This window comes from Pinus tabuliformis, chromosome J (genome assembly GCF_031772625.1).
Source record: "Pinus tabuliformis cultivar Carrire ecotype Pingquan chromosome J, CPIR1, whole genome shotgun sequence".
NCBI classification, from domain to species: Eukaryota; Viridiplantae; Streptophyta; class Pinopsida; order Pinales; family Pinaceae; genus Pinus; species Pinus tabuliformis.
In genome coordinates this window covers 786757751-786784640 of record NC_142295.1, presented here as the reverse complement: position 1 = coordinate 786784640, position 26890 = coordinate 786757751, and the positions used below count along the sequence as shown (strand labels likewise).

Sequence of the window (26890 nt, the reverse complement as noted above, 5' to 3'; positions counted from 1 at the left end):
CTAAGTCGAAAGTGTGTGGCCCTCTTCCTTAGTAAAAAATGTTCAAAATTGTGTAACAGCGCCCTGTTACTAATGTGTTTGAGAAGGGACATGACAGTGTTCCCCTCCCAAATGTTGCTTGCCCTCAAGCAACCTCAAATCTGGGTGCTCCAAAATATTCTCACTCTCCCAGGTGGCATACTCATCTGGTAAGTTCTTCCAATGCACCAAACATCACTTGTCCTCAAGCAATGCCTGAACAAACACCCTCTCTGACTATGGACCCCCATTGTCACTGCAAACTTCACCAAGGTCCCAAAAGTGCCATTGGATCATCCCTGATTGTTGTACTATCCTATAGTGAAGGTGTCCCTTCATACCAGGATCCCAAGCCAATCTGATCAACATGAAGCCCCCCTTGCTCCACTCATTATCCTGCCAGATATGGGCATTAGAACCCCTGTGTCTATCACCAATAAGTAGAGCATCTTGACGATTTTAAACTCCGCCCAAATCCTCATGAAGCTGCTCTACCGAATAGTCCACCCCATGCACTTTGATTATGGGCCCTTGAAGATATAACTCATTCCCTATGCGAATGAAGTCTCTCCTGCATGAGCTCCTCCTAAAATCCTCTTGCTAGCCATCCTGCCATGTTGATCAAGTCTCCCACGCCCTTAGTGAATCACTGAAACCCGATGGAGAATCTTGATGACCCTCCTCTTAGAAACCAACTCATCCATATGGGTATTTGAACTGCTAAGTACTACGACGCTAGCGTCCCATGCCCAACGCAGCAAGAGACTGTCCTGGTGACCTCGTGGCACCTTGGTCTTCACTAATTATCTAACATGCTCGTACCAGATTCTCCTCTTGCATAGGTCTCGACCACGATCTATGCAATGATTGAGGTTAGGCCTAACCTGCCAAAGCGACCAAATAATGTCAGCGCCTATCCCTCCATGGCTAGCCCCAATCTTGAGCAAAAATCTACCTCACCCTATGGTGAGGGCTTCGGTGATTCCCCATGTGTCTGCCTATGAATGAATCAATTCACATGTTATCCTGCCCAGGCTCACTGAGTGGAGTATCCCACCAATCCACTAGATCCCATAACCATACTAGAGGTCCACAACCCCCAATCCTCTCTACATGTCGCTGTGGTATGCTACTAGCTATTGGGACTCCTTTGTGCCTCGTCTTTGACTCCTGTAGGTATGCAATAGGTAGGCACCGAGCATCAAGAACTTGTGTTGTGAATAACCAATTGCTCCGCGCTTGCCAAATCACACAACAAGATCTACTATCCCAACTCCTGATGATGTGCCCTGGTCCTCTGTTGGAATCCTAGGCATCATCTTGCCAACAAGGGCTACCATCCCTCGCACCTCATGATCACCTAATGTCTCAAGTTGTTGAGCTGGAAAAGCACCATACAACTCCCTCTCGGTCACCTCCCTAAGTGTGAGCCTAGGGGTGGAACATATGCTACCTCGACAATCAACCATGCTATCCCTAAGCCTATATCTGTCAACTCGTGCATCTACCAAGTGTCTCAATTGGAGAGTCTCCTCCCAACCCATGACCTGTGATGTCTCATCCCACTACCTAGGGTGAGCCTCCCATGCCCTACTGCCTAAATGGAGTGTCAAGGGGCAACAACCAAACACTATGTGAATATAAGAAACACCGAAGGAGGATGGATGGGTATGTCCCGAAGGGTATGGTCAATAGTCTGCTAGAATGCTCAAGAGTAATCCTATAGACGTCCTTGTCTCTGCCTTGGATCTGCTGACAACCCCCTCGAGGCCCTATCTTCACTAAACATGGTGTCACCAGATGCTCAACCATGTCCTCATTAATCCTAGGTGAGATGCATCCAATGGTACACCTATTGCCCCTGCCCATAAGTCTCCTTGGAGGTAATGCTCCAAGCGCCCACTGCACTGCATCATCTGCAACTACATACCACCCAGTATCACCGCACTCATCGACAGGCCACTTAATACCGCAACTTGTCTCTGTACACCATGGAATACCCCCCGCTACAACCATACCATCCTGTATCGTCTTATGCCCTGCTTGTGTCACTGCACCTTTCACTCCCCGCACGTCCTCAATGCGATGCGAGTCACTCCTACCCCACAATGTTAATCGACATGCTGTGGTATACCAACATGTATCTCCATGCTCCTTTGTTGGTCACTGCTCCTCGCTGCATAGCCCTACACACCACTGGGTGCGGTGGCCTAGAATTGGGACTGTATGCATCAGGGCACATCCCTCTATATAAAACTGGATGCTATGACCTGACTTTGTGCAGTTTGGTGTGCCAGTCACTGCCTACTATCATACCACCCTGTAACATATGGTATCCCGCATGTGCCAAAGTGTTTGCCACTTTGATAGTGACCCCACCATGACACGCGTCATGTCCCCTTGTCCATCTTGGTAGACCTGAGCACCCTAACTCCACTCTTGCTAGGGGGGATATCTATGTTGTGCAGTTCCTCTATGACCCTCGAGTCTTAAACCTCAATGGGAGAACATTGTCTCCATACAATATCCGGTCTGTTGGCATACCCATTCCACCTCCTCCAACCAGCTCCTGTCAGAGAATGCTAATCATCCTGCGTCCCCATGCGCAACCAACATGCCAAAACAACCAATGGAGTTTGCTTACAAACCACCTAGCCACTAGCATCAACTGGAACTCCCTAAGGAATGCATGTGCTCAGGCACGAGGTTGACTACCTCATCAATGCCATAGCCATCCCACCTGTTTGATATCGGATAGGAAGCCTCGCCTGGATCCCAATGCCAACCTGAGCCTCCAACACCCTTAATGTCTGAGAGCTCCCACTGAGCTTTACTCCGGTCTACGACCATCTCCATGAGTCTAGCCCACTCCACTGGGTACCAACTCAGAATCTCTAGCCATCCAACCCCAAGAGAGGGATTGAATGCACAAACTCTAGCACATAGAACAAGCCCTCCATCCTGCAAGTGTAGCACCTTGCACAACTATGTTGCCTCAACTCACCATCTTGGTCAACACATAAAATTTGTCGGGGAGTCTTTGCATCTCTCTCTTTGTGGTGCAAAGTTAGTCTAGCAATGTTGCAAGCCCCATCTATATAAGTCTAGAGAGAGCTATTATCTGGAAGTACTGCAACTTTGTTGACGGTCTGTGCATCTAACAACTCTAAGTTAGTGGTGGGCCCCAAAGAAGATTGCTCGTCCTCCTCCACCATGGGCTCAACATGAGTCACGAACTGCCCCTCCATGACTAGCTCACGCCCCTCTATGTGCTCTCCATGTTGTTGTAGGTTGTTGTCATCCCACAACTGTATCGTAGATCTGGGTACCTCTGTACCTATCGACTCCTCATCAAGGGTGGTGATGTCTCTCGGCACCTCATCATCCTGTCGTGCGCTGCTATCACCTAAAAACTTGATCATGACCCCAGATATCTCAAGTTCTCAACAACAGATGTCGCCTTCTCAACTGTGGACATGTCTATGTCTCCTGGCAACTCATCAATGGATGGTCCTATGGGTGTATGCTCTACTTTCTCCCCTAAGGTGTCAACTGGTGCTATCAAAGTGGCCTCCAACAATGGTGACTCTTTTGCCACATTGGGTATACCAATGTGATCCTCACACTCCCGCGTGTCCTCTATCTCATGTTCAATCTCCTCCTGAGGCCCCTGATGTCTAAGACCAGGTCTCCACTAGCAAAATCGTCTCCTTGACTCATCCTCTAACTGCCTCTGGCCTGCCTGATCCTTTTCAGGAGATCTGGTGCCCTGAGTCTGTGGGCTTCCCCGCATAGTGTAGATGGTTGTACTCCCATGGCTTGTGCACCTCTAGTGTCTATGTTGTAAGGACAAGGATGGATCTAGTTTGACACCTTCTTCAATTGAGACAACCTCTCATCGCTCCAGCGGATTCTACTCCAAAATTCCTGCATATTGGATCTCCCTTGAACCATGGGTAGTGTACGGTGTAACTCGTCACTATGCATACATGCCCAAATCTCCCGTGATCTTACTGGTTACACACTGTTGGGCCAAGATGATGCTACGATACCATTGTAATGATCCTAAATAGGAAATACAAGTGATAACGACAAATATTCTACGCAGCAAAATACAAAAACGAAATGTTCAACAGACACCCATATAAAAACTGTAAATGGAGAACTTTTGAGCCATTTTATTAATTTTCTGCAAGCCAAATACAATAGATGATGGAATGGTGCACCTGGGCTTGTCTCAATGGACAAGCAGGACCAAATCCAGGTAGGAAAAGGGCTGAACTGAAGGCTACTCAGCTATTGCACCACTCTGCACTGCGCTGCCTAGAAAACTATTGCTTTTTTGAAGTTCGAATGGCTGGAATGGGTAAAAAAACCGCCCATAAAATTATATCCTTTTAACATTGGACTCCTTGGCCAAAACCCAGAAAAACCCAAAAAGGATTTTAGTTGGTTTTGATTTTGGTTTTTCGACCCTCTTGGAGCCTCACTGCAGCTATGGCTGCCAAATTTGACCCGTTGGAAATTGGCTGCAAATCCACCTGCAAACTCCTCCAAAATGCTGGTTTTACCCTTGCTATCCAACTCCTAACTCCCTGAATGCACTCTTGGCTCGACACAGCTGCTCTCCAAGCACCACGAAATTCTGCTGTGTGGCCTCTGCTCTGTCTCTCAGCCCAGAGATGCGAATTGCTGGAATGTTGGCTCAACTGGCTAAAATCTCCAACGAAAATGCTTGTCCAACACTGCTACCTCAGCTCCCTCACCTCTCGGCAAGCTGTGTGATCCCTACTGGTCTCAAACTCCCTCTGCATGATTTCTGGTGGCCCAGAAATACACACTCCCTTCCTCTGTGTTGTTGCTGATGTGTGTCATTGCTCGAACCTCCTGAAAACTCCTGTAGAACAACCTTCCTAGGGCGGGCATGGATGGTCCCCCGGAAATAGAGGTTGAATCTCCCGCGTGAGAGACTCATGGCTAAACAATCAGTAGACTTGCTAAACAACAGAGTGAACAAATGTGTGTTTGTTTGCAAATTTCAAAGATCAAAAGAAAATGAGAGTTGATCTCTCTTTATAACTCCTTGGGCCTCCTTAGCCTCATGTGGGCCCCTCCATCCACCCATTCAATTTTCCCTCCAAGCATATCGAATGCCTAATTCGAACTCCTATGTGGGTGGCCCCCACATTCCACTAGCAGCTAAATAAAGTTGATTTGGCCCCTAAGTCCCTAGGTCGAAAGTGTGGGGCCCTTTTCCTTAGTAAAAAATGTTCAAATTTATGTAGCATCACCCTTTTACTAATGTGTTTGAGAAGGAACATGACATACATGGTTATTACCGAGCTTAGATAAGTCTTTATCATGATATATCATCAACAATGCTACAAATTTTACTCAACTCAACCATAATTTGACTCTATAGATGGCACTATGGCCACCGAGACAATTATGACAATGCTTGGACTCTAAGTTGCAGGAAACGTGGGGGGAGGGGTCGTTTCGGGCAGGAAACGGAAACGAAACTGGGAAACGCGTACGGTACGGCCTGGAAACGCGTTTCCGGCCGTACTGCCACGTTTCCCGAAACGGAAACGTGGCAGTATGACCGGAAACGCGTTTCCAGGCCGTACAAGCCACGTTTCCCAGTTTTAATGTGTTGTTGTTTTTTTTTTTTGATTTGTTTTTAAATTTTTTTTAGGTTTCCGGTAAATTCTAGAAGCTTATTCTAAAGTTATAAAAGAGCAGTTTGTCTCATTCTCTCATCACACTATTCAGCAAGTTGTTTCTCTTGGAGACTGGCAGTTGTTTCAGCTAGGGTGTTTTGAGCAGTGAGCAAAGTAGATTTCAGCAGCAGGAGAAAGAGATTTCAGCAGCCAAAGAAAGAGATTTCAGCAGGAGATTTCAGTAGCAACAGATTTGGCTCAGCTACAGCCATATTTCTCTTCTCTTTTCTGGCATTTCGGGTAGTTTCAGCCACAAAAAATTAATTTGGGTAAGCCACATTCATTTTTTTAGTTTCTTCTTACTATTTCTTCAATTTTTCTAGGGTTTAGGCAGCCAAAAATATGAAAAACGTTTTTTATTTGTAGATTTGTTTTTTAAATTTATTTTTGCAGCAGATTTGGCTCAGCTACAACCATATTTCTCCTCTTTTCTGGCATTTTAGGGTAGTTTCAGCCACAAAAAATTAATTTGGGTAAGCCACATTCATTTCTTAGTTTTTTCTTACTATTTCAACTTTTCTAGAATTTTTATAGGGTTTATACAGTCAAAAATATGAAAAACGTTTTTATTATTTAACTTTTTTATTTACAGATTTGTTTTTTAATTTATTTTTGCAGCAATGGCTTCCAGCCAAAGTGCAGCTGCAAGTTCAAGCCCTAGGGCCAACCCAAGGGCTGAATATTATCCTCTTTGGAGGCATGTGACGAAGCTTCAAAGATGTGGAGGTGGTGGCTCATGGGAATGGCGATGCAATCTTTGCAATAATACGTACAAGGGCTCCTACCCAAGAGTGAAGGCGCATCTATTGCATGGAGGAGGACAGGGGATTTCAGGTTGCACAAAAACATCAGATCCGTTGGCAAGGAGGGCATATCAAAGAGAGCAAGATGAGGCGGATGGTACTAAGAGAAGGCATGATGAGCTTACTCAAGCTCCATCTAACATTGAGCCAAGGATTGTAGTTGAAGCAAGAAAGAGGAGAGCTGGTCACACTCAACAACATGAACAACCAGCACCCAAAAATACCAGAGGCCCAGGGGCATCCCCTTCAGTTCAGGATAGTAGAATTGCTAGATTGGTGAATGTGCAAGCAAGAGAAGAAACTGATTCCAAAGTGGCTAGGTGCATTTATGCATGTGGTATCCCATTCAATGTTGTTCGCTCTCCTTACTGGCAAGATATGATAAGGGCAGTTAACAAAGCTCCTCAAGGGTACAAGGGGCCCAACTATGAGAAAGTCAGAACCCAGCTTCTCAAAAATGAGAAGGACCTTGTGGAAGACATTTTAGCTCCAATTTGTTCTTCCTGGAGTAGCTCTGGGGTTACCATAGTCTCAGATGGTTGGACAGATATGAGGCGCAGACCATTGATAAATATCATTGCCACTTCCCCCAAAGGAACAATGTTTATCAAGGCAGAAGACTGCTCAGGAGAGGTGAAAGATGCACAGTACATTGCTGATGTTATTATAAAAGCTATTGAACAAATAGGGCATAACAAGGTGGTGCAAGTTATCACGGATAATGCACCGGTTTACAAAGCTGCAGGTTTAATTATTGAGGGGAGGTATGACCACATCTTTTGGACACCATGCATTGTCCATAATCTGAATTTGATCTTAGAGGAGATCGACAACAAAGTTTCCTGGATAAAGGAACTCACAGGGAAGCAAGGGAGATTATCAAATTCATCACCAACCACCACCAGTCTCAGGCCATATTTCGAGAGTACTGCAAATTGGAGTTGTTAAAAGTTGCTGAGACAAGATATGCCTCAAACTTCGTGATGTTGCGCCGCCTTGTTGAGGTTAAGCATGCATTAGTTTCTATGGTGGTGAGTCAACTTTGGATTGAGTGGAGACAAGCAGATTCAGAGCGGGGATCTATGGTGCGTAGATTGTGCCTTGATGAGGATTGGTGGAGCAAGGTAGATTTCCTGCTAAAGTTCACAACCCCTGCATTTGAGCTTCTCCGGAGTGCTGACACTGACCAACCTTTGTTGGGAGAGGTATATGATGGCATGGATTCCATGGTTGAGAAAACTGTGGAAATCATTTCGCAGGAGTCTCCACAACTTTTGTTTGTTGATGATCATTTTGCTGGTTTGATCAAGAAAATCATTGTTGATAGGTGGAACAATTTCAATACACCATTGCACACTTTAGCACATGCTTTGAACCCCAAATTTTATGATGAGGAGCTTATTGCTAAAAGCAATGGGAAGAGGAAGGCACCCCATAAGGATAGAGAGGTGGCTACTGGGGTGAAAAAAGCCCTTATGAGAATGTTTCCTTCTCATCTACATAGGGAGGTAAAGGAGGAATTTGCCAGTTTTGCTGCAGGAATAGATGATTATGCAGATATATCAGCTTTGGAGGAGAGAAGCACCATGAATTCAGTTAGGTGGTGGATTTGTCATGGAGCAAATGGTGTACATTTGCAAAACCTTGCCATTCGTATTCTTTCACAAGTGGCAAGCTCTTCATCAGCAGAAAGGAATTGGAGCACTTATGGTTTTATTCATTCTGTGAAGCGCAATAGGTTGGGCTCGCAGAAAGCAGAGGATCTTGTTTATGTGCACTCCAACCTTCGCCTTGTATCTCGTAGGGGTCCAGAATACAACAGTGGTCCTTCTAAAGAATGGGATGTGGATGCAGAAAATCCTGATTTGGATCTCTCTCTTGCTGCCCTGAATATTGAGGCCGAATTTGGAAGTGGAATTGGTGCATCATCTTCTTCAGCACTACCATCCACTGTTGAGCATTGTGCTGCTTCTATTTTTGATGAGGATTAGTCTTTTGTGACTTGTCTCTATAGTTCTTGCAGCCTTATAGTCTTTATTGTACTTGCAGCCTCATATACTAATATAAATAAAGGCTGATTTTGGATTTTCCTATATTTTTATTTTCATTATATGATCCTTCATGACTCATGAGTAAATGTGATGTAAATTTAATCTTAATGTTTAAATGTAATAAATTATAATCATATAATGTAAATGTATCATCAATGCTTTATGATTGCACATATATATAATAATAATTTTAAAATATTTTTAATATATATATATATATATATATATATATATATATATATTCGCGTTTCCCCGTTTCTAAAATTTGGGGAGGTCGCGTTTCGTTTCGCTTCCCGTTTCGGAAACTCGTTTCCGTTTCCCCGTTTCGTGCAACTTAGCTTGGACTTTGCTGACAGCATAACAACTTCACGATCAAGGCTTCAATCTTGCAGATTTTGTTAGTGAGCAGGTGTTAACAGATATTCGAAAACAAGCTTTCGAAGAGTCTAGGTAACACATTTACCGGCCCAGAAATTTAGATGGAGCTGATAATTGGTTCACAAATATAGCAGCCAGAACAATCCCTTTTTATTCACAACACATGAAAATTTTTAAATGGATTAGAGGAACCCCGATTTACACCAGTGGTTTGAACAGGTCTTCAAAATGGAGCACCCATAGTCAGAATACCCCTAGCATAGACTACACATACCGAGGTAACATGAAATTATGCTCCAGTCATGTCCCACAAAAATCTGAGTTACATGCACAGGTATGCGTTGCACCCATGATTTGCAGTGACTCTGCTTCACTGGAATCGGTCCCCACGCAGAGCAACCCAGTGATAAATGAACAATGGCAATCATCGTATTTGTCTGCGACTTCCTCAATCATGTGAGGTTCCACGATTGGCTGTTGGCTTGGAGTCCTCGCTGGACTATCCGCGTTTTACTTCCGAAAGCGGCCATGTTGCCAAGACAAACGACCTCGAACTATTCTCTTTCAACACCCTTTCGAGCACAGAAACTAGCACAGGTGCTCAAAAGCGAAACACTGCCCCTTCTTGTTATCACATCAACAATTCGATTGACTTTGATTTTGGCAACAAATCATGCCCGATAGTTCATAAACGAGAGACTTGGCTGCACACGACTCGAGCTTAATTTGGCAACATTGCACTTGAGCACTGAGTGATGGCAATGTGATTTCTTATCCCCACGGTCTTTGTGCACAGACTTCGATACTACAGTCGATCTGAGAGTTGTTTAATACAACGATTCAACCTTGTCGCTTTTCCTTAGTCGGCTACATGTGCGCGCTCAACACGGCACACAAATTGGTTCCATTGTTCATCGCTTTCACGCAGAGTATCGAAGGTTCCTTCAAACTCGTTGATGATGCATGGAAGTACGTCGCTCTGTCGTCTGCACATGGGATGATCTACAAACTTTGCCCAGATTGGTCTCGACTCCCGCCTTAAAATTTCAATACCCAAAACAAGAAATTCATTTGACTTTTCAAAGAAAATTGAAACCGAAATCGGCTCTGTTGGCTTAAGAAAATTTGTATAGGAGTTAGCCCATTGCCAAACCTTGGATTTTAAACAAATTAATTCGACTCCCAAAAAAGAATATTTGTCAGCTCCTCTGAAAATTATCTTTGGCCTTTGGCCCTTCAAATAATTTGGCCAATTAATCTCCCTCAAAGACACATTAAAATTAATTTAGGACAATAATAATATTTGCCTCGTGTAAAGTTGGGCAAAATAAACAATATAACTTTTGAATAAAATTTGTCTCCTCTTTAAAAGAAATATTTTCACGGCTCTGCAAATTGTCGAATAATTATGCAACAATAGGAAAATGCTTTTGTAGAATATTTAATGCCAGAGCCAATTTGTTGAACCTTTATTAAAATCTCGATATACCTCGGACTAAAATCAACCTGCAATAAACCCTCGGGCTCGCAGGAAAACTAACTTTGATACCACTGTAATGTCCCAGATGGGAATTTGAACAGTAGATACCAAAAATAAACTTGAATAGCAAAATAAACGTCAATAGACATGCAACCAACAATAATACACAAATAGATGCCGATAAAATCACTGAGCCATTTTATTAATCCACTGAAAAGAGTACATCGACATGAAGGAATAGTGGAACCTGAGCTTGCTAAGTAAGCAGAGCAAAACCCATAAAAAGCAGTGGTCTACAAGGATGCGTCCCCCAAGGTTGGGTGCACGCACCCCACGCACCAGGGATGGGGGGAGTCTACTGGGCATGCGTTTCCCCATGCACCCTTTTTGGGGAGTCTTAGGGAGACGCAAGGGGGTGCGTTTCCTCAGTGTGGGGGACGAGACTCCCTAAAAGGGGTGCATCTTGGCGCCCCCCTCAAAACTTCAGTGTCTAGTATCTAGTATATGGTAATATACTAATATGTTTTGCTTTCTATTTAGATTCTAGAATGATGAACGATGAATTTAATTTTTAAATCAATGTAAATTGTAGAATGATGAATGATGAATGATATGGATCAATTTATTTGAATATTTCATTATTGAATCTCATGGTATGGATGAATAATGAGTATGCCATATGAATGATGTGTGTATCAAAACAAATGATGAGGATGGATCAATGTATGTCATTATTTAATTCAATTATGAATTTAAATTTTATGTCTGGATCAAATTTCAATTTTCAATGTATTGGTATCCATATTACTATTAGTCTATTTAATATTTATGCTTCATTATTGAACAATGAATATGAACTTGAATTATATATATATATACCCTGATGTCCCCCCGCACCCCTCAAATTTCCCTAAACTTTGAGGGTACTTCCACACGTCCCCCCTATGCATCTCCCCGCACCAGGGTCTTGGTGGAACATTGATAAAAAGATCTCTGAGCCAATTGATGAATGGCTCTAGCAACAATGTAGATGGATCGGTGAGAAGATCGTTGCAAACTGTCTACGGAAAAAACTGCTCTCTCCAAACAACACTGGAGCACTATGAGATTTCTAAGTGAAATCTCCTCAAGAGTATTGGGTTTTCATCCAACACCCACTAGCACACCCGAGGGTTTCTGTCCCAGGGCTACCAATAAGTAGAGAACTGGGTTCTCAACCTCTCATACAAGAAGTAATATCAAATCAAAGATGTCCCCCAATGGCCTCCTCCTCTTTTATAGATTTGATAGACCCCTCTAGGACCTCTTATTTTATTATTATTTTAATCATGGAGCACTTTTCCCTCTTTTATTGCAATTAAAATATTCTTTTTAATGCGAGAAAAGGGTAAATTGGTAACCATGACTCCTCAGGTCACTGAAATTCACATCTAACCATCCCATCCTGTAGATCTTCTCGTTCTAGTTCCAATGAACTATTACACTAAGGTGTTTTATCAAGTATTCCTCCCGGAGTGCCAACTTAAGCATAATTAATTGAGTCAGAGCCAATAATAACTCAGTTTTTTGAAAGTTGTCGGAATGCACCAAAATGAGAGGCAAACTATGCGGACAATGGAATATACCGAGCGAATGCCATCGGACCTCATTGAAACTCCTCAAAACGTCTCCAAAAGCCCCTGGGCTAGCTAGTGAAACCAACCCGCACCTGTGACCTATCTACCTCAACTCTGAAAGTCCATCCTAACCATGTCATAAGGAATACCAAAAAAGGAACATTACACTTTTGATGACACCAATCTCTCGCTCATGCTCAGGATATTAATCTCACTCTATGGCTTTGTTGGTGTATTAATATTTACTACAATTCTCTTGCAATGTTTGGTCTCAAGGTTTCTGTACAAGTTATCTATGATCTTGCTCTTTGGTAGTAGAGCTTTTGCTGGTCTTATGAAAGGCTACATGATTCTATAATGGCACGATCTCACATTTGGTGTGGCAATGATCTCAAAATAGTAATCTTTCACCTCTTATATGGTATATTTATTCAGTTCGTCTGAATTACAGTGCTTTCATCATGATATCAATTCACAGTTCCATTGCATGGCATTCGATATGATATCACCTCACAGTTCCATTTTATGGCATTTGACATGATATCAATTCGTAGTTTCGTTGTATGGCATTAGACATGATATCACATCTCTGTTCGTATGGGCATTTCACATAAGTTGTCTATATGGCATTCTCTATATGCATCTTCATAGTATGATTGATTCTCTACATAGATATTTAACTCAGTGTATGCACAATTAGGTACCTTTGCAAGATATTTATATATGGTTTCTGAAGGTTTCATGTATACAAATTTGTATGGTTCCTCTGTTGATTTGGGGTAGCATTGGATGTGCTCTAGCCGTGAAAATTGGTGGAGAGGCTAAGGCACATGAGATCTCCAATACCTAGAAAGGGTTTGGGCAGATTCTAAATAGTTTGGGAGATATTAAAATGATTAATATTTTTAATGGAGTCCCTAAGTCTAAACTCGGGGAAAATAAAATATTAATGTGAATTAATATAAAACTGTATTAGAATGGTCTAAAAGACATGGATCAAGCCAGATCTAATCTTAGCCGTTGATTAGGGACTTAATCTCGATCGTTGATTTGTCAACGAGAAAAGTATAAGAGGAATATTTTAAAGGAGTCCCTAAGTCTAAACTCGGGGAAAATAAAATATTAATGCGAATTAATATAAAACTGTATTAGAATGGTCTAAAAGACATGGATCAAGCCAGATCTAATCTTAGCCGTTGATTAGGGACTTAATCTCGATCGTTGATTTGTCAACGAGAAAAGTATAAGAGGAGGCTTGAGGGTCACTTGGAGAACACATCAAGAGATCAAGATTTCGACTTTCTGGGGTTGGGTTTGCTGAGAAAGTTGAGAGAGTGATCAGAGCTGCAGTTGAGGGGCAATGAATACAGAAGCAGAGAGGCAGAGATAACATCAGAGGGTCAACGTAGTAGTAGGAGAGAGGGATGCAAAAGAAGCCAAGGGTTCACGCAGAGCCAGTCGGGGCTCACGCAGAGGTAGCCAAGAGCTGTGCAGTGTCTCAGAGGGTTAACGTGGATGACGCAGTGCCTCTAGAGGCTGACGTAGGCCAAGCCAGAGTGACGCTGGGCTAACGCTGAGCCAGAGAGAGGCTGACACAGTGCCTAGAGGTTGACGCTGTGGTTTTGTGGGGTAGATTGGAGCTGTGGAGCTGCTGGAGTGTTTATCAGGGGTTTGAGCTGGAATATCTGCTTCCGAGTAGAGAGGTACTATTGCCGAGATTTTTCTCTGTTGGGTGAGCCGGATTTGACACCTAGATTGTATTATGAAACTGCTTAATAAATCAAACCCTCAGATAGTTGCACGAGTTTTCCCGCATTGGTTTTTCCGGGGGCATTGGTCCAAAAACAACGGTGTCACTTGTGTGCTTGTTTCTATTTCCTTCAGTTGATGATCTGTAATGTGTTGAGCATGTACTTGTATTTATTTCCATCATTTACATGGTAAATAACTTAATTAACAGAACAGGTAGGTAGGAATAAATTAGTAAAGTACATGAAGGGTTTCTAACGTGTCAGACTTAGAAATTCTAACATGGTACCAGAGGGTGGTTGCAGATCACAGGAGAACTAAGGACATCAATTGAACAGAGCAGCAGTAGTAGAAAAATAGTTGTTTCGAGTGACAGAAGCTGTTCCTGGCAGAGTAGCAACAAGGAAGGGGTGACGCAATGCATGCGTCATCAAGATTGAGCTAGGAAGAGGGAATGCAGAGGCTGAGGGAGGCAAAAGCATGCTCACATCGAGGCTAGGAGGGCTGAAGCAGTTGGCTGAGGAGGCTGATTTGCTGGTGTCGGGATTGCGCAAAGCCTAGGAGCTCTAACCTTCAGGTTGTTGGGGTTTAGGAGGCTGTGGGTAAGTTGCAGAGGGGAGCTGGTGGGGTACTGTAGTCAGAACAATACCTAACAGGGCAATGCCAAGATAGAGGGAGTTGTTGCCGAGGTGGATTTATAGCCAAGGAATTCGGATTAGTGTTGCAGTTGCACAGATGATTGGAGAGGGGCATCTCGACATTGGCAAAAGGATTTCTAGGAGGGAAATCGAGGCTCAAAGGGAGTCACACCAAGAACTTCCAGGAGGGAAGTAGAGGAGCAGTGAAATGGCACTACACGGAGTAAGAGACCAGGACAAACTGGACGGAGCCTCAAACTTCGTAATCTGGAAGGCCAGAATCTTATCCGTACTAGACAGGAATCGTGTCAACCACTCCGCCTTAAGGATGATAGCTATCCCAGTTGATCAGGCTGATAACGACAGGTACGAGGATGCAACGGCGAGGGCTGAAAGTATCATCCTTGATGGGGTCAAGGATCATATAGTACCACATATTACCGAGAAGAACACAGCACAGGAGATGTGGGAAGCCCTGACCAAGTTGTATCAGCATACTTCCGTGCAGAGGAAGATGCTACTAGAAAGTCAACTGCGATCATACCGGATGACGAAGGGAGAACAGATCGATCCATTCCTCGGTCGATTGAAGGAGATTCGGGATCAACTGACTTCCATAGAGGCAACGCTGGATCCAAAATTGATGGTGAGAACAACCCTGAACGCAGTCTCAGAACACTGGGAGGTGTTTGTCCAGAGTATACTAGGCAGGGCGACCCTTCCAAATTGGGAGGAAATGTGGGCTGCTCTTCACCAGGAAGAGATCAGAAGGCTGAGCAAGGTGGGAAGCAGTGACAAGGGGATCGGAATCAAGGAGGAGGAGGAGGATGTTGCCCTAGCATCTGAGGGAAAGCAGGAGAAACGAAAGAAGAAGGACCTCTCCAAGGTCAAATGCTTCCACTGTGGGGAGCTGGGTCATTTTGCGACCCAGTGTGCAAGGAAGAAGAGTAAGGGAGAGGCCTCCGAGACCAAGGCAATGCCAACAAGGGCAGAGAAGGAAGTGGAGACAGACGATGATTGTGCCATGAGTGCTCATGTGCCACTTTAGAAGAAGTGGGGAGACATCGAGTTGTAGTCAAGAGGACTACAGGTGATGAGGGGTAGGATCCTCGAGGTACCCAGCCTCTTGGATTAGACCTTGCTATGGGAGCCTCGAAGAGGAGTAGCAGTACTGGCGATGTCAGAAGAGATGGATGTGGATGGAGCAACAGAGGGAGCTATTGTGCAAGATTTCCAGGACAACGCGAGGCTAGCAGGTTGCAACAGTGCGAGGCACGAGAGTGTTGCACTAGTGTAGGATGGCACAGAGAGGTGTGCAACGGTGCAAGATGCACAGAGTTGTTGTAGTAGCGTAGAGGTCAGAGAGGGAGCACTTGTCAGTGACAGAGGGAGCTTCAGCATCAGGAGTATTTCTAGCATGACAGAGATGTTAGAGTTGGAAGATCAGTTACTTACTTCTCAGTAACTGAGTTGCAGTGCAACAATTAGCAATGGTAGTGCTATGGGCAGCACGATGCAGCATGATGAGAGGGGTTGCAGTGCAGATGCAGCAGTGGCAGGGCCATGGGTAGTAGCATGGATGCAAAGGGAGTTGCAGTACGGATGCAGTAGTGGTAGTGGCAGGGCCATGGGTAGCAGTACAGTATGTAGTAGTGCAAAGGATGTTGGGTAGCAGGCCTAATATCAGCACAGGGACTGATGTCGGATGATCAGAGTAATGCTCAGTGGGGAGTATTACTAGAGCATAATCCTCGCTAAGAGGGAGTGTTGATTTGGGGTAACATCGGATGTGCTATAGCCATGAAAATTGGTGTAGAGGCTAAGGCACATGAGAGCTCCAATACCCAGAAGGGGTTTGGGCAGATTCTCAACCGTATGGGAGATATTAAAATAATTAATATTTTTAATGGAGTCCCTAAGTCTAAACTTAGGGAAAATAAAATATTAATGTGAATTAATATAAAACTGTGTTAGAATGGTCCAAAAGTCTGGATGAAGCTAGATTTAATCTTAGCCATTGATTAGGGACTTAATCTCGACCGTTGATTTGTCAACAAGAAAAGTATAAGAGCAGGCTTGAGGGTCACTTGGAGAACACACCAAGAGATCAAGATTTCGACTTTCTGGGGCTGGGTTTGCTGAGAAAGTTGATAGAGTGATCAGAGTTGCAGCTGAGGGGCAGTGAATACAAAAGCAAAGAGGCAGAGATAGCACTGGAAGGATCAGCACAGTAACCGGAGAGAGGGACGCAGAAGAAGCCAAGGGTTCACGCAGAGCTAGCCGGGGCTCACATAGAGGCAGCCAGGAGCTGCGCAGTGCCTTAGAGGGCCAATGTGGGTGACGCAGAGGCCAGAGGGGTGACGCAGGCCAAGCCAGAGTGACGGTGGGCTAACGCTGGGCCAGAGAGAGGCTGACGCAGTCCCTAGAGGCTGACGCTGGGGTTTCGTGGGGCAGATTTGAACTGTGGAACTGCCAGAGTGTTTATCCAGGGTTTCAGCTAGAATATTTGCTTCCAAGTAGAGAGCTACTACTGCCAAGATTTTTCTTTGTTGGGTGAGTCGGATTTGGCACCCAGATTGTATTTTGAAACTGCTTAATAAATCAAACCCTCAGATAGCTGCACTAGTTTTCCCACATTGGGTTTTTCCGAGGGCATTAGTCCAAAAAAAAATGGTGTCACTTGTGTGCTTGTTTCTATTTCCTTCAGTTGATGATCTGTAATGTGTTGAGCATGTACTTGTATTTATTTCCAGTATTAACATGGTAAATAACTTGTTAAGTAACAGAACACGTAGGTAGGAATAAATCAGTAAAGTACATGAAGGGTTTTTAACGTGTTAGACTTAGAAATTCCAACACCTATCAGTGTTTTAAAAACCGGCCTAACCGATTTGGAATCGGTCGAGTTGACTGAGCCAAACCCTTGCCCGGGTTGGCTTGGTACAAAAATCAGGCCAAAGGTCGGTCTGTTACCGAATCGGCTGAGTCGGTCACACCTCACAGTTCCATTGTATGGCATTTTTCATGATATCAATTGATAGTTTTGTTGTATGGCTTTAGACATGATATCCATCTCTGTTCGTATGGGCATTTCACACAGTTGTCTATATGGCATTCTCTATATGCATCTTCATAGTATGGTTGGTTCTCTACATGGATATTTACCTCACAATGTATGCACAATTAGGTATCTCTGCAAGATATTTATGTATGGATTCTGAAGGTTTCATGTATACAAGTTGTATGGTTCCTACTTCCTATGTGGTTGGCACCACAGTATCACAGTTCAGTTGTATGGATAGTAACATTGGCATAACATTCGTTGACATCACAATTATGGTATATGTATGGCTTTGTTGTTATCACAATTTAACGGTATATGTATGGCTCTATTGTTATCATAGTTTAGCAATATATGTAATGCTCTATTGGCATCACAGTTCAAGTATTTGTATGGTATCGTTCAGTCCAGAAGCAGTGATGGTGTTTATATGTTGCAACCCTAATATCATTATGGCAGTGTAGTGTACTAGTTCTCGGTAAGATTTGTTCACAAACGTAGTTGTGAACAAGTCATGTATAGGCCCTCAGTGTTGAAGAATGTAACTAATGTCAGTGTTCATAATTGTACTTGAGTCATGATGTAATATATTTATCAAAAGAAAGAAAATGAAATTTTATTATTTATTAAAGTATGGGTTTCATGCTTGGGTCAATTATTTTTAAGTCAAAGCCTCCATTTTTAAGTCAAAGCCTCCATTGGAGGTTTGTAGGGTTTATGTCTAGTGTCCTGTCCATGTTATAATGTAAAGAACCCTTCTTGGGATTTATTTGTCAAAGAAGAAACTTATTTTTTTGTAAAATAGGTCAATTAGGCCTCCTCCACCAAGTTGGCCTCAAACTGGAGAAGTCAGCGTAAATTGGGGCATAATCACTATATAAAGGCAACAACTCGACCTCATTTGTCACTCACTCATAACAAGTTCGATTTGCAACTTCTGGGGCTAGAAAAAGTGTGAATTCCAAGGAAAAAGAAGAAGAATAGCGAAGGAGAATGATGTCTCTCACAAGCATAAGAAGTTGAAATTCTCTCTCTTTCTCCCACAGGTGGGAAGCTGCTGGTAGGGCCGATATTCTGCAATTGTTGGGAAGGCCGAAATTTTGAAGTTGTTGGTGAAGCTGTGGCCGAAATTTTTGGGTTGATGCTGGGTTGAAGCTGTTGGACAGGAAGAGATTATTGAAGTGAGCTAAAACATATTGGAAGGCTGACTTGGTGGAGGAGGAAGGTCTATTGGTCTAGGTTCTTGGTTTATCTCATTTGAATTACTGAAGGAAGAGTTCTTAATTGGGTTTTCCCCTATCTAGGGGTTTTGCCCTGGATGAGTGCCTATATCTTGTGTCCCCGATCTTTGTGTTTTGGTTTTGATAATTACTTGATGAACTAAGATAAAAAGGAACATAAGAAAGATAATAAGAATTCAAAGATATCACAAGTAATTATCAACTAGAGAAAGTCTTTCTGCCTTTCTGATTTTCTAACATTGAGCAACCTAATGATGATGATATTTGTACTTTGTACCTCTCTGTTGAACTTTCAATGAAAATCTAATAGAAGAAGAAGAACTTGTATGGTTTTCCCCCTTGTGGGGTTTTGCCCTAGTCTCTGACCAAATCTCGTTGTCCTCTTTTCCGCTTCTCTGACGATGTCATTGTTCTTTCTACATAATTGCTAATGATGTTTACATATTATGGGATGAACAAAACGTAACATGAAATTGAAGAAATGCAATTATCTAAAGTAAAGAACAATCTAGCCCTAAGAAAATTAACAGTCCTTCACCCCATCCATGATGATGCGCCTGACCTTCACATCCTGTTCCTCGTACACAACAAGTTGTGTCAGATCAACTAGGGGATGTCGCACTTGGTCAACGAGATCCCAGATCTTGTTCTCTTCCAACACGAGAGTAATGTGCTCTCTCCAAGTTGTGAAGTTTGATGCACCCTCTAGCTTGCCCTCAAAATGCAACCTTGTGGCCATGACTGAAAAATTCTACTTCACTCAACCATTGCACTAACCTTAGATCATTGAGCTCTCTTCCAACACGAGAATAATGTGCTCTCTCCAGGTTGTGAAGTTCGGTGCACCCTCTAGCCTATCCTCAAAGTGAACCCCGTGGCCATGACTAGAAAATATCTGCTTCACTTAATCTCTGCGCGAACCCTGGATCACTGAACTGTGTGGAGTTTTCAAGTGCAATAGATACAAACACAAATTTCTGAAATACTGATAGTTACTTCTAATGATATAGATCTTCTTTTAACAATTCCAGTTTATTATTAAGCAATTACACTTCAAAAATTCAACCATAAAACCATAAGGATGGTAGAGATCACAATGCACAATGAGAACACAAGATTTATCCTGGGAAAACCCACTTAGGGGAAAACCTAGCAACCTTTTTCTTAGAGAAATTCTTAAGTTCAGCAAGAAATACATCTAATGCTGCTACTCAACTATGAGGTCAAACTGACCAACAAAGCTTATGGTCAAACCTGGTCTCTAGCCCTCAAGTCAAGCCTCCAATCTGCTCTGCAACTTAGCATGATCTGATCTGCCTTTGTGAGTAGGACGAATGCTGCCTTTGTGGAGGAGGTCAAATGCCTTTATATAGTGTTCTGGCTTCGCAAATGAGTGTCTCTTCCCTAGGGCCGACTTGACATGAAGGAGGGCCGACTTGGCTATCTTGGAGCCAAAAATTCAAAATTCAAAATTTTCTCTTTTAAATCTGACATGAAGAACATGTCTTATAATAATTCTTTCAAGGGCTAAATAGTCATAATGACATGAACATGTCTTACAAATTCTTTATACATTACAAGGGCTAAAATATAAATTATGAAGACTGACCATAGCTACAAAATTCAACAATCTGCGCAACCACAAGCTGATGCATGAACATTGTGATAAAGTCTTCAAGGACACTCTGATACCATGTAAATTTCCCTAAGCCCAGCTCAAGAATTAGTTCACAACAAATTTTATGCATAGAAATAAATTGCAGCGACCAATAAATTCTAATTTCTAATTTGTAAATTAACCATTACAAGGCTCTTTAACAAATAAAATGCATAACATAAACAATAGGAACAACAATCACACAATTGACACAATTTTACCTTGGAAACCCACAAAGGGGAAAACCAACAATGAGTTTGTTCTTATTGGCTCAGGAAGATATGGAATTTTCTTACTAAAATTACAAAGGTCCACAAGAGAAATTCCCAGAGCAAATACCCAGTCATATGGCCTCACCAAACTCTGCAGAAATCAAACCCTACACGATGCCTGCGTCATCCTGCGTGTGGCCTGCATCACACAGCTCATGCGGATTGCATCACTCAGCTCGCACGGCCTGCATCACTGCTCAAGTGGCCTGCATCACCCAACTAATGTGGCCATGTTTCACTTGGCTTGGTTGCTGATAATTTTCCTGATAAATTGCTTTGTCTTCCACCAACACGCTGCTCTCTCTCTTTCTCTCTCAGCAAATCTATCTACCCAATTCGCCTTGTCTCAATAATGTTCTTTCACCTCATGCATATGTCTTATATCGAACTCCCTTGAGCCTCCTAAAAAAACCCTAGCCCTCCAAAGAGATGGAGGGCTGAGATCATCCTTCATCTCCCCTCTTGAGATCATTGGCTCAGATTAGATCTTGGTCACTTAAACTATTTATCTCCATTACCTTAGACTTTGGCTCAATAAGTCAACACAAGAATATAACACATCAGTTGTACTTTTCGTAGGTTAAAACTTAGGAAGGAATTTAATAATCACTTTCTCCACTTAAGCAAACATCCACAAGGCTGATTAATGTTCTCCACAAGCTAAGGCACCAAGCTAGTGAAGAATACCTCCCGAGCTACTATTGCTCAACAAGGAGCCCATGTCAGCAAGTCTCATTGCCAAAGTTAATGGTGTATGTGTATGTGATGGGAATGAGATTAATTGTAGCCATGTCTGCATGCAAAGAGTATGTGAAGCTCATATCTTTAACTGAAGCAGTTCAGGACATATGTCCCTACCAATAAAGATAACAACCATTTTTATATGTGTCTGGGCTAGTTTCTATATAAAGCATGTTGTTTCGTTCATAGATCTTGTCGACATTTTTCTTAATGATCCCTTATGTCTTACTTCGGATTTGTTTTAAGGGGAGAATTTCGCAGTGAACATGATTTTTGGTAGAAATTCAAAAGGCTAGAAGAGACAATGTCACACAGATAGATGCAAATACTAATGTATGCATGTTTAAATATATGAAGAGTTCAGTTTGTCCATATGGATTAAATTATAGAGGCAAATGTGTGGCCAAATTGGTCGAGTGAACAATATAATATTAGAACACTTCAAGGACTATTTCCAATGCTATCGATTGTGCTTGTCATATTGACTTGGGCTCTGACAATAGATGTCAGTTGTATGAGTTATAATTATTGTGCATGATTACAGGTCATAACCACTACGAACTTCAGTACAAACTCTTTGCTTTGGACACATATCAGTGGTGGCTTGAACTATCAGGTATTTATTAGGCTATAGATACTGTCATTTTTTCTTTAATTAGTTTGAGACATGTTATGTCTTTTTCAATGGAATTTCCTAATCAACAGTATGAGATTTACAATATATACTGGAAGAAGAAAAGTATCATGCACTTTGTATTGCACATATACATATAAGTATCAGTGGAAGAGGAATTAGGTAAGTTTTCACGGGATAATGCTACAGTGGCTTACAACTAGTGGTGGTTTCCTATGGTCATGCCCACTTATGCCAATTTTGGACATGATTTTTTATAGAAACACTAAACTTGTAATTTTTAGTTGCTGAATAGTTTTTTGAATACAATCCTCTATTGGGTGATGTTACACCTCGTATGGTCTTGGGTTCCACTTGTGATTTTCGTCACAGCGTATGGTTTGCACTAGGGTATCCATGGAGTTTCCTGATGGATTGGGGCATATGAAATTTCTTTCTTTGCTTGAGGTGTTGACTCTTGATGTGCTTTTGATGGATGTGGAACATTCTACTTCATCATCGTGGTTGGATATGGCTTATATGTCATGATTATCCTAGCAATTTGGAGGTTTGTTCTGCATGAGTATTTCAGACTTGCTTGAAGAATGCCTAGCACATTGACCCCCTTAACTACATGATTCCAACATCTATATTGACATATTGGTGGTATTTGAGGGATTCTTCTTAACATGATATTTTATCATCATTTGCATACTGGTTGAAGATTTGACAGATCATAAAACCAGGAACAAACAGCATCCAGATATCTCCCTTTTAATGTCAGAATTTCTCTTGAAGGGGTCACTTTTACTTTATCAGCTGTTGCAAACATATTTTCAGTCCTTGGAATCTCCTTCAATTTGCAGCTACAGGACCAAGGGCTTCAACATGCTCTTATTTCATCTCATTAACATCATTCTCCCTGTAAAATTGTGGATACACCAGTTTTTTCTGTAGCAGGAACTATACAAACAGGGTCATAAAACCAGGAACAAACAGCATCCAGATATCTCCCTTTTAATGTTAGGATTTCTCTTGAAGGGGTCACTTTTACTTTATCAGCTGTTGCAAACATATTTTCAGTCCTTGGAATCTCCTTCAATTTGCAGCTACAGGACCAAGGGCTTCAACATGCTCTTATTTCATCTCATTAACATCATTCTCCCTGTAAAATTGTGGATACACCAGTTTTTTCTGTAGTAGGAACTATACAAACAGGGGCATGTTCAATGCAGTTCGGCAACCAAGGAAATAATTTGGGGATTTTTTTAATCTCTGATCTGCCATTGTTTTAGAGCTGTTAATTCAGCATTGCGGACCTACCTCAGAATGTTGATCAGCCAGCAGCCTGGGCACATTTTCAGTGGGTGTTTTGTAGCTACAGCAGTAAGGGAAGGCATAATAATGGCAGCATTAGCTACAGATTGGTATATCATTGGTTCACATGCAAGATTTACAGCCTTTCTTCATAATCAAACAGCAATTGGAAAGGTATGTTTGTGGTGGAAAAAGCCCTGGTTATATTCCAGCTTTAAGTGGCATCTTACAGTGATCATCAATCTACAAATCAGCAAATCTTTACCTTTACTTCCAGGTGGCCAAACAAGTAATGAAGGTGAAACACTTTAAGAAAATCAAAAGAGAATCCTCTGCAATATTCCTACACCTTTTGGTGCATGAGTTGTGAGTTTTTGTAGCCCAGACAGGTGTTCTAGTCTCAATTTTCAAATTGTGTCTATGAGGCTAGGAGCACAGGTAGATTACTTATCTCTAATACCTAGAAAAGGTTTCTAAGTGAAATGTCTTAATTATGTTTAATTAACCAGTTTTAATTATTTTTCTATGTCTAACTTAGGGAAATGGGTTAATTAATCGAGATTAATTGAGACGAATCGATTTTGCTCTAGAGACTTTTAGAAAAGTGATTTTTAGAAGTCAAGATGATTTTAGCCATGGATTGGAGTTAGGTCACGGCCGCTGATTATAAGAGGAGATCATTCAGACAAGCATATTTGCAATGATTGTTGATGAGGAGATCATTCAGACAAGCATATTTGCAATGATTGTTGATTTGGGGTAGCATCGGATGTGCTCTAGGCCTCATATTTTGCAGGGAGGCTTGGGCACATGTATTCCATAGAACTCAGAAAGCGTATTGGGAAATTCCACCCAGAGACAATTTTATTAAAATAATTAATATTTTTTAATGGGACCCTAAGTCTAAACTTAGGAAATAAAAAATAATAATGGGTATTAATCTAATTGTGGGTCTAAGAGATCAAGGCAAAACGATCTAGGCCTCATATTTTGCAGGGAGGCTTGGGCACATGTATTCCATAGAACCCAGGAAGCGTATTGGGAAATTGCACCCAAAGACAATTTTATTAAAATAATTAATATTTTTTAATGGGACCCTAAGTCTAAACTTAGGAAATAAAAAATATTAATGGGTATTAATCTAATTGTGGGTGTAACTTCTAGAAGTAGACAGAGATCAAGGCAAAACGATCTGAGCTTTTGATTAGGGTTAATCTAGGCCGTTGGTTGTCCAACATAAAGATATAAGAAAGGGCTTGAGGGTCATTTGACAAACACACCAAGAGATCAAGAGATCGAATTTCTGAAGTGAGACATTCTCAAGAGGAAGTTTTGATCGAGGAGATTTCTTGCAGTTGAGGGACAGGGATAGCATCCAGATAGAGAGAGATTTTCTCAGCCGGAGAATCATCAGTAGAGAGAGGCAGAGAGTGATCAAGTAGCCCAGATGCAGAGGTTAATGTAGGGCCACAAAAGGCCACGCAGAACGCAGAGGGGGTCCGAGATTTTGCTGAGAGTCAGTTTCAGAAGCTGGGAGCTGGGGTGTGAGACCGGGAGGCTGAGAGCAGAGACTCTGGGCAACAAATCGATCAAAAAACTTGATGACGCAGAGCCTAGAGAGGTTGACGTAGGGATTGCGTGAGGATTGCACAAAGCAGCGTAGGGCCTGCGAGAGGCACTTCATTCAGTATATGGCTCAGCTAGGATTTTCTCAGTGATTGTGTGAGGTAATCTCACAAATCCTGCTGCCAGTATTTCTCTCTCTATAACTGAATAACCTAAGAGGTATTCAGAGATGTATTCATAATTTGCTACTGCTTAATAATAATAAACCATCAGAGCTACTGCACCAGTTTTTTCGCATTGGGTTTCTCTAGGACATTTGTCCAAAAATAACGGTGTCTATTGTGATGTATTTTCTTTCTTGCTCAGTCTCTTGTTTCCACATAATATTTAATTAAGTGAAGGCTGCAATGTTATTATTATGATACTTGCTATAGGAAACTGCAAATAATTTGTTTAAAGGAATTTAACAAATAGGAGTAATATCATCAGTTGCTGCAGTAGGGGTTCCTGTTGAGGATTTTTCACATGGTATCAGAGCAGCATGTGAAGCAAGAAAAGAAGAGCCAGAAGATCCAAGCGCTGAGCAAAAGAGGGAGTTCGAAAAAGCTGCAAGAGGCAGCAGTTCGAAACCCCCATAGGGTTGACACAGTTCCAAGCCGGGAGAGTAGGTTTTTGAGGTAGTCTCTCTTCGAGTGAGTCAATGGAGAGAAGGACTTCTAGTTCGATTTTTTGCTGGGGCAGAGGGTGCAGTGCTGAAGCCTCAATGTGAGAGAGCTGGTGGGACGCAGATCTTTAGTAGGCAGATTGTTGGGCTCAAAAATGTCAGAAAAGAGAAGAGAAGCACACTCTAAGGGAACTTTTCCTCAGTAGACTTCCCGCTGAGAGGCAACAGTGAGAAGCAAAGAGGAGATTTTTTGACATTTTTGGTAGATATGGAAACCAGTGGCTTGAGGGATCAGGATAGGTTGGATGGAGCATCCAACTACGTCATCTGGAAGGCTAGAATGTTATTCCTTCTAGATGAGCATGCCCTCAAGACATACGTTGACAACGTGGTGGCTTTCCCTGCGGATGCAGATCCATTGAAGAAGTACGGAGCTGAGATGTCGAAGGCCATGAGGATGATCCTGGGCGGAGTCAAGGATCACGTGGTGTGTCACGTTGCTAGCAGAGGGACTGCTAAGGAGATGTGGGATGCCTTGGCCACATTATATCAAGGATCTTCTGACAGCGAAAGATGTACTTAGAGCAGAAGCTAAGATCTGCTTAGATGCAGAAAGGAGAGCATGTTGATCCATTCCTCACAAAGTTGAAGGAAACCCACGATGAGTTGTCTGCTGTGGGGTATACACTCAAGATTCAGAGATGGTTAGACTGGTTCTCAATTTTGTCTCAGATGAGTGGCGAGTCTTTGTCTAGAGTATCCTGGGCAGAGCAACATTGCCGAATTGAGATGAGATGTGGGCAACTCTAAAACAAGAAGAGCTGAGGAGAGACTTAGTCAAGGTCAAACTTGACGGAAGCAACAACAACAGTGGGTCGAAGCCGAAGGAGGAGGAGAATAATGCAACCCTTGCATCAAAGGGATAGTAGGAGTAGCAAAGACGTAAGAAGGACGTCTTGAAGATCAAATGCTTCAGGTGTGGTGAGATGGGTCACTACGCTACTCAGTGTCCTCTCAAGAAGAAGGAAAAGGATGAGAAACACGATCCGAAGGCTGCGCCTGCGAAGATTGAAGAGGAGGAGTTCGCCATGACAACCGAGATACCTCTAGGAGGGAGGTGGGCTGATTTGGCGCTGTAGTTCGGAAGAGCTACAGATGGGCATGATCCTTGAGGAGTCCACCTCTTGGATCAATAGCTTTTTACGAGAGCCCAAAATCAAGAGTAGCCGGATGGACTACTGTCGGATGGTGCCAAGGAGTGTCGGGGAGATAGTTGCAGTAGCTAGGAGCGCTAGAGTTTGA

The 26890-nt window shown here is 42.5% G+C and overlaps 1 protein-coding gene across 1 annotated transcript in view; it reads left to right on the top strand.

The window, feature by feature from the left end:
• Nucleotides 1-26890, top strand: part of LOC149229078 (acyl-lipid (8-3)-desaturase-like) — a 246043-nt gene that overhangs the window by 206493 nt on the left and 12660 nt on the right. The window contains exon 12 of the mRNA XM_089378451.1: nt 21973-22044. Within this exon, the coding sequence (XP_089234577.1) occupies nt 21973-22044 (72 nt within the window). The remainder of the gene's footprint in view (nt 1-21972; nt 22045-26890) is intronic.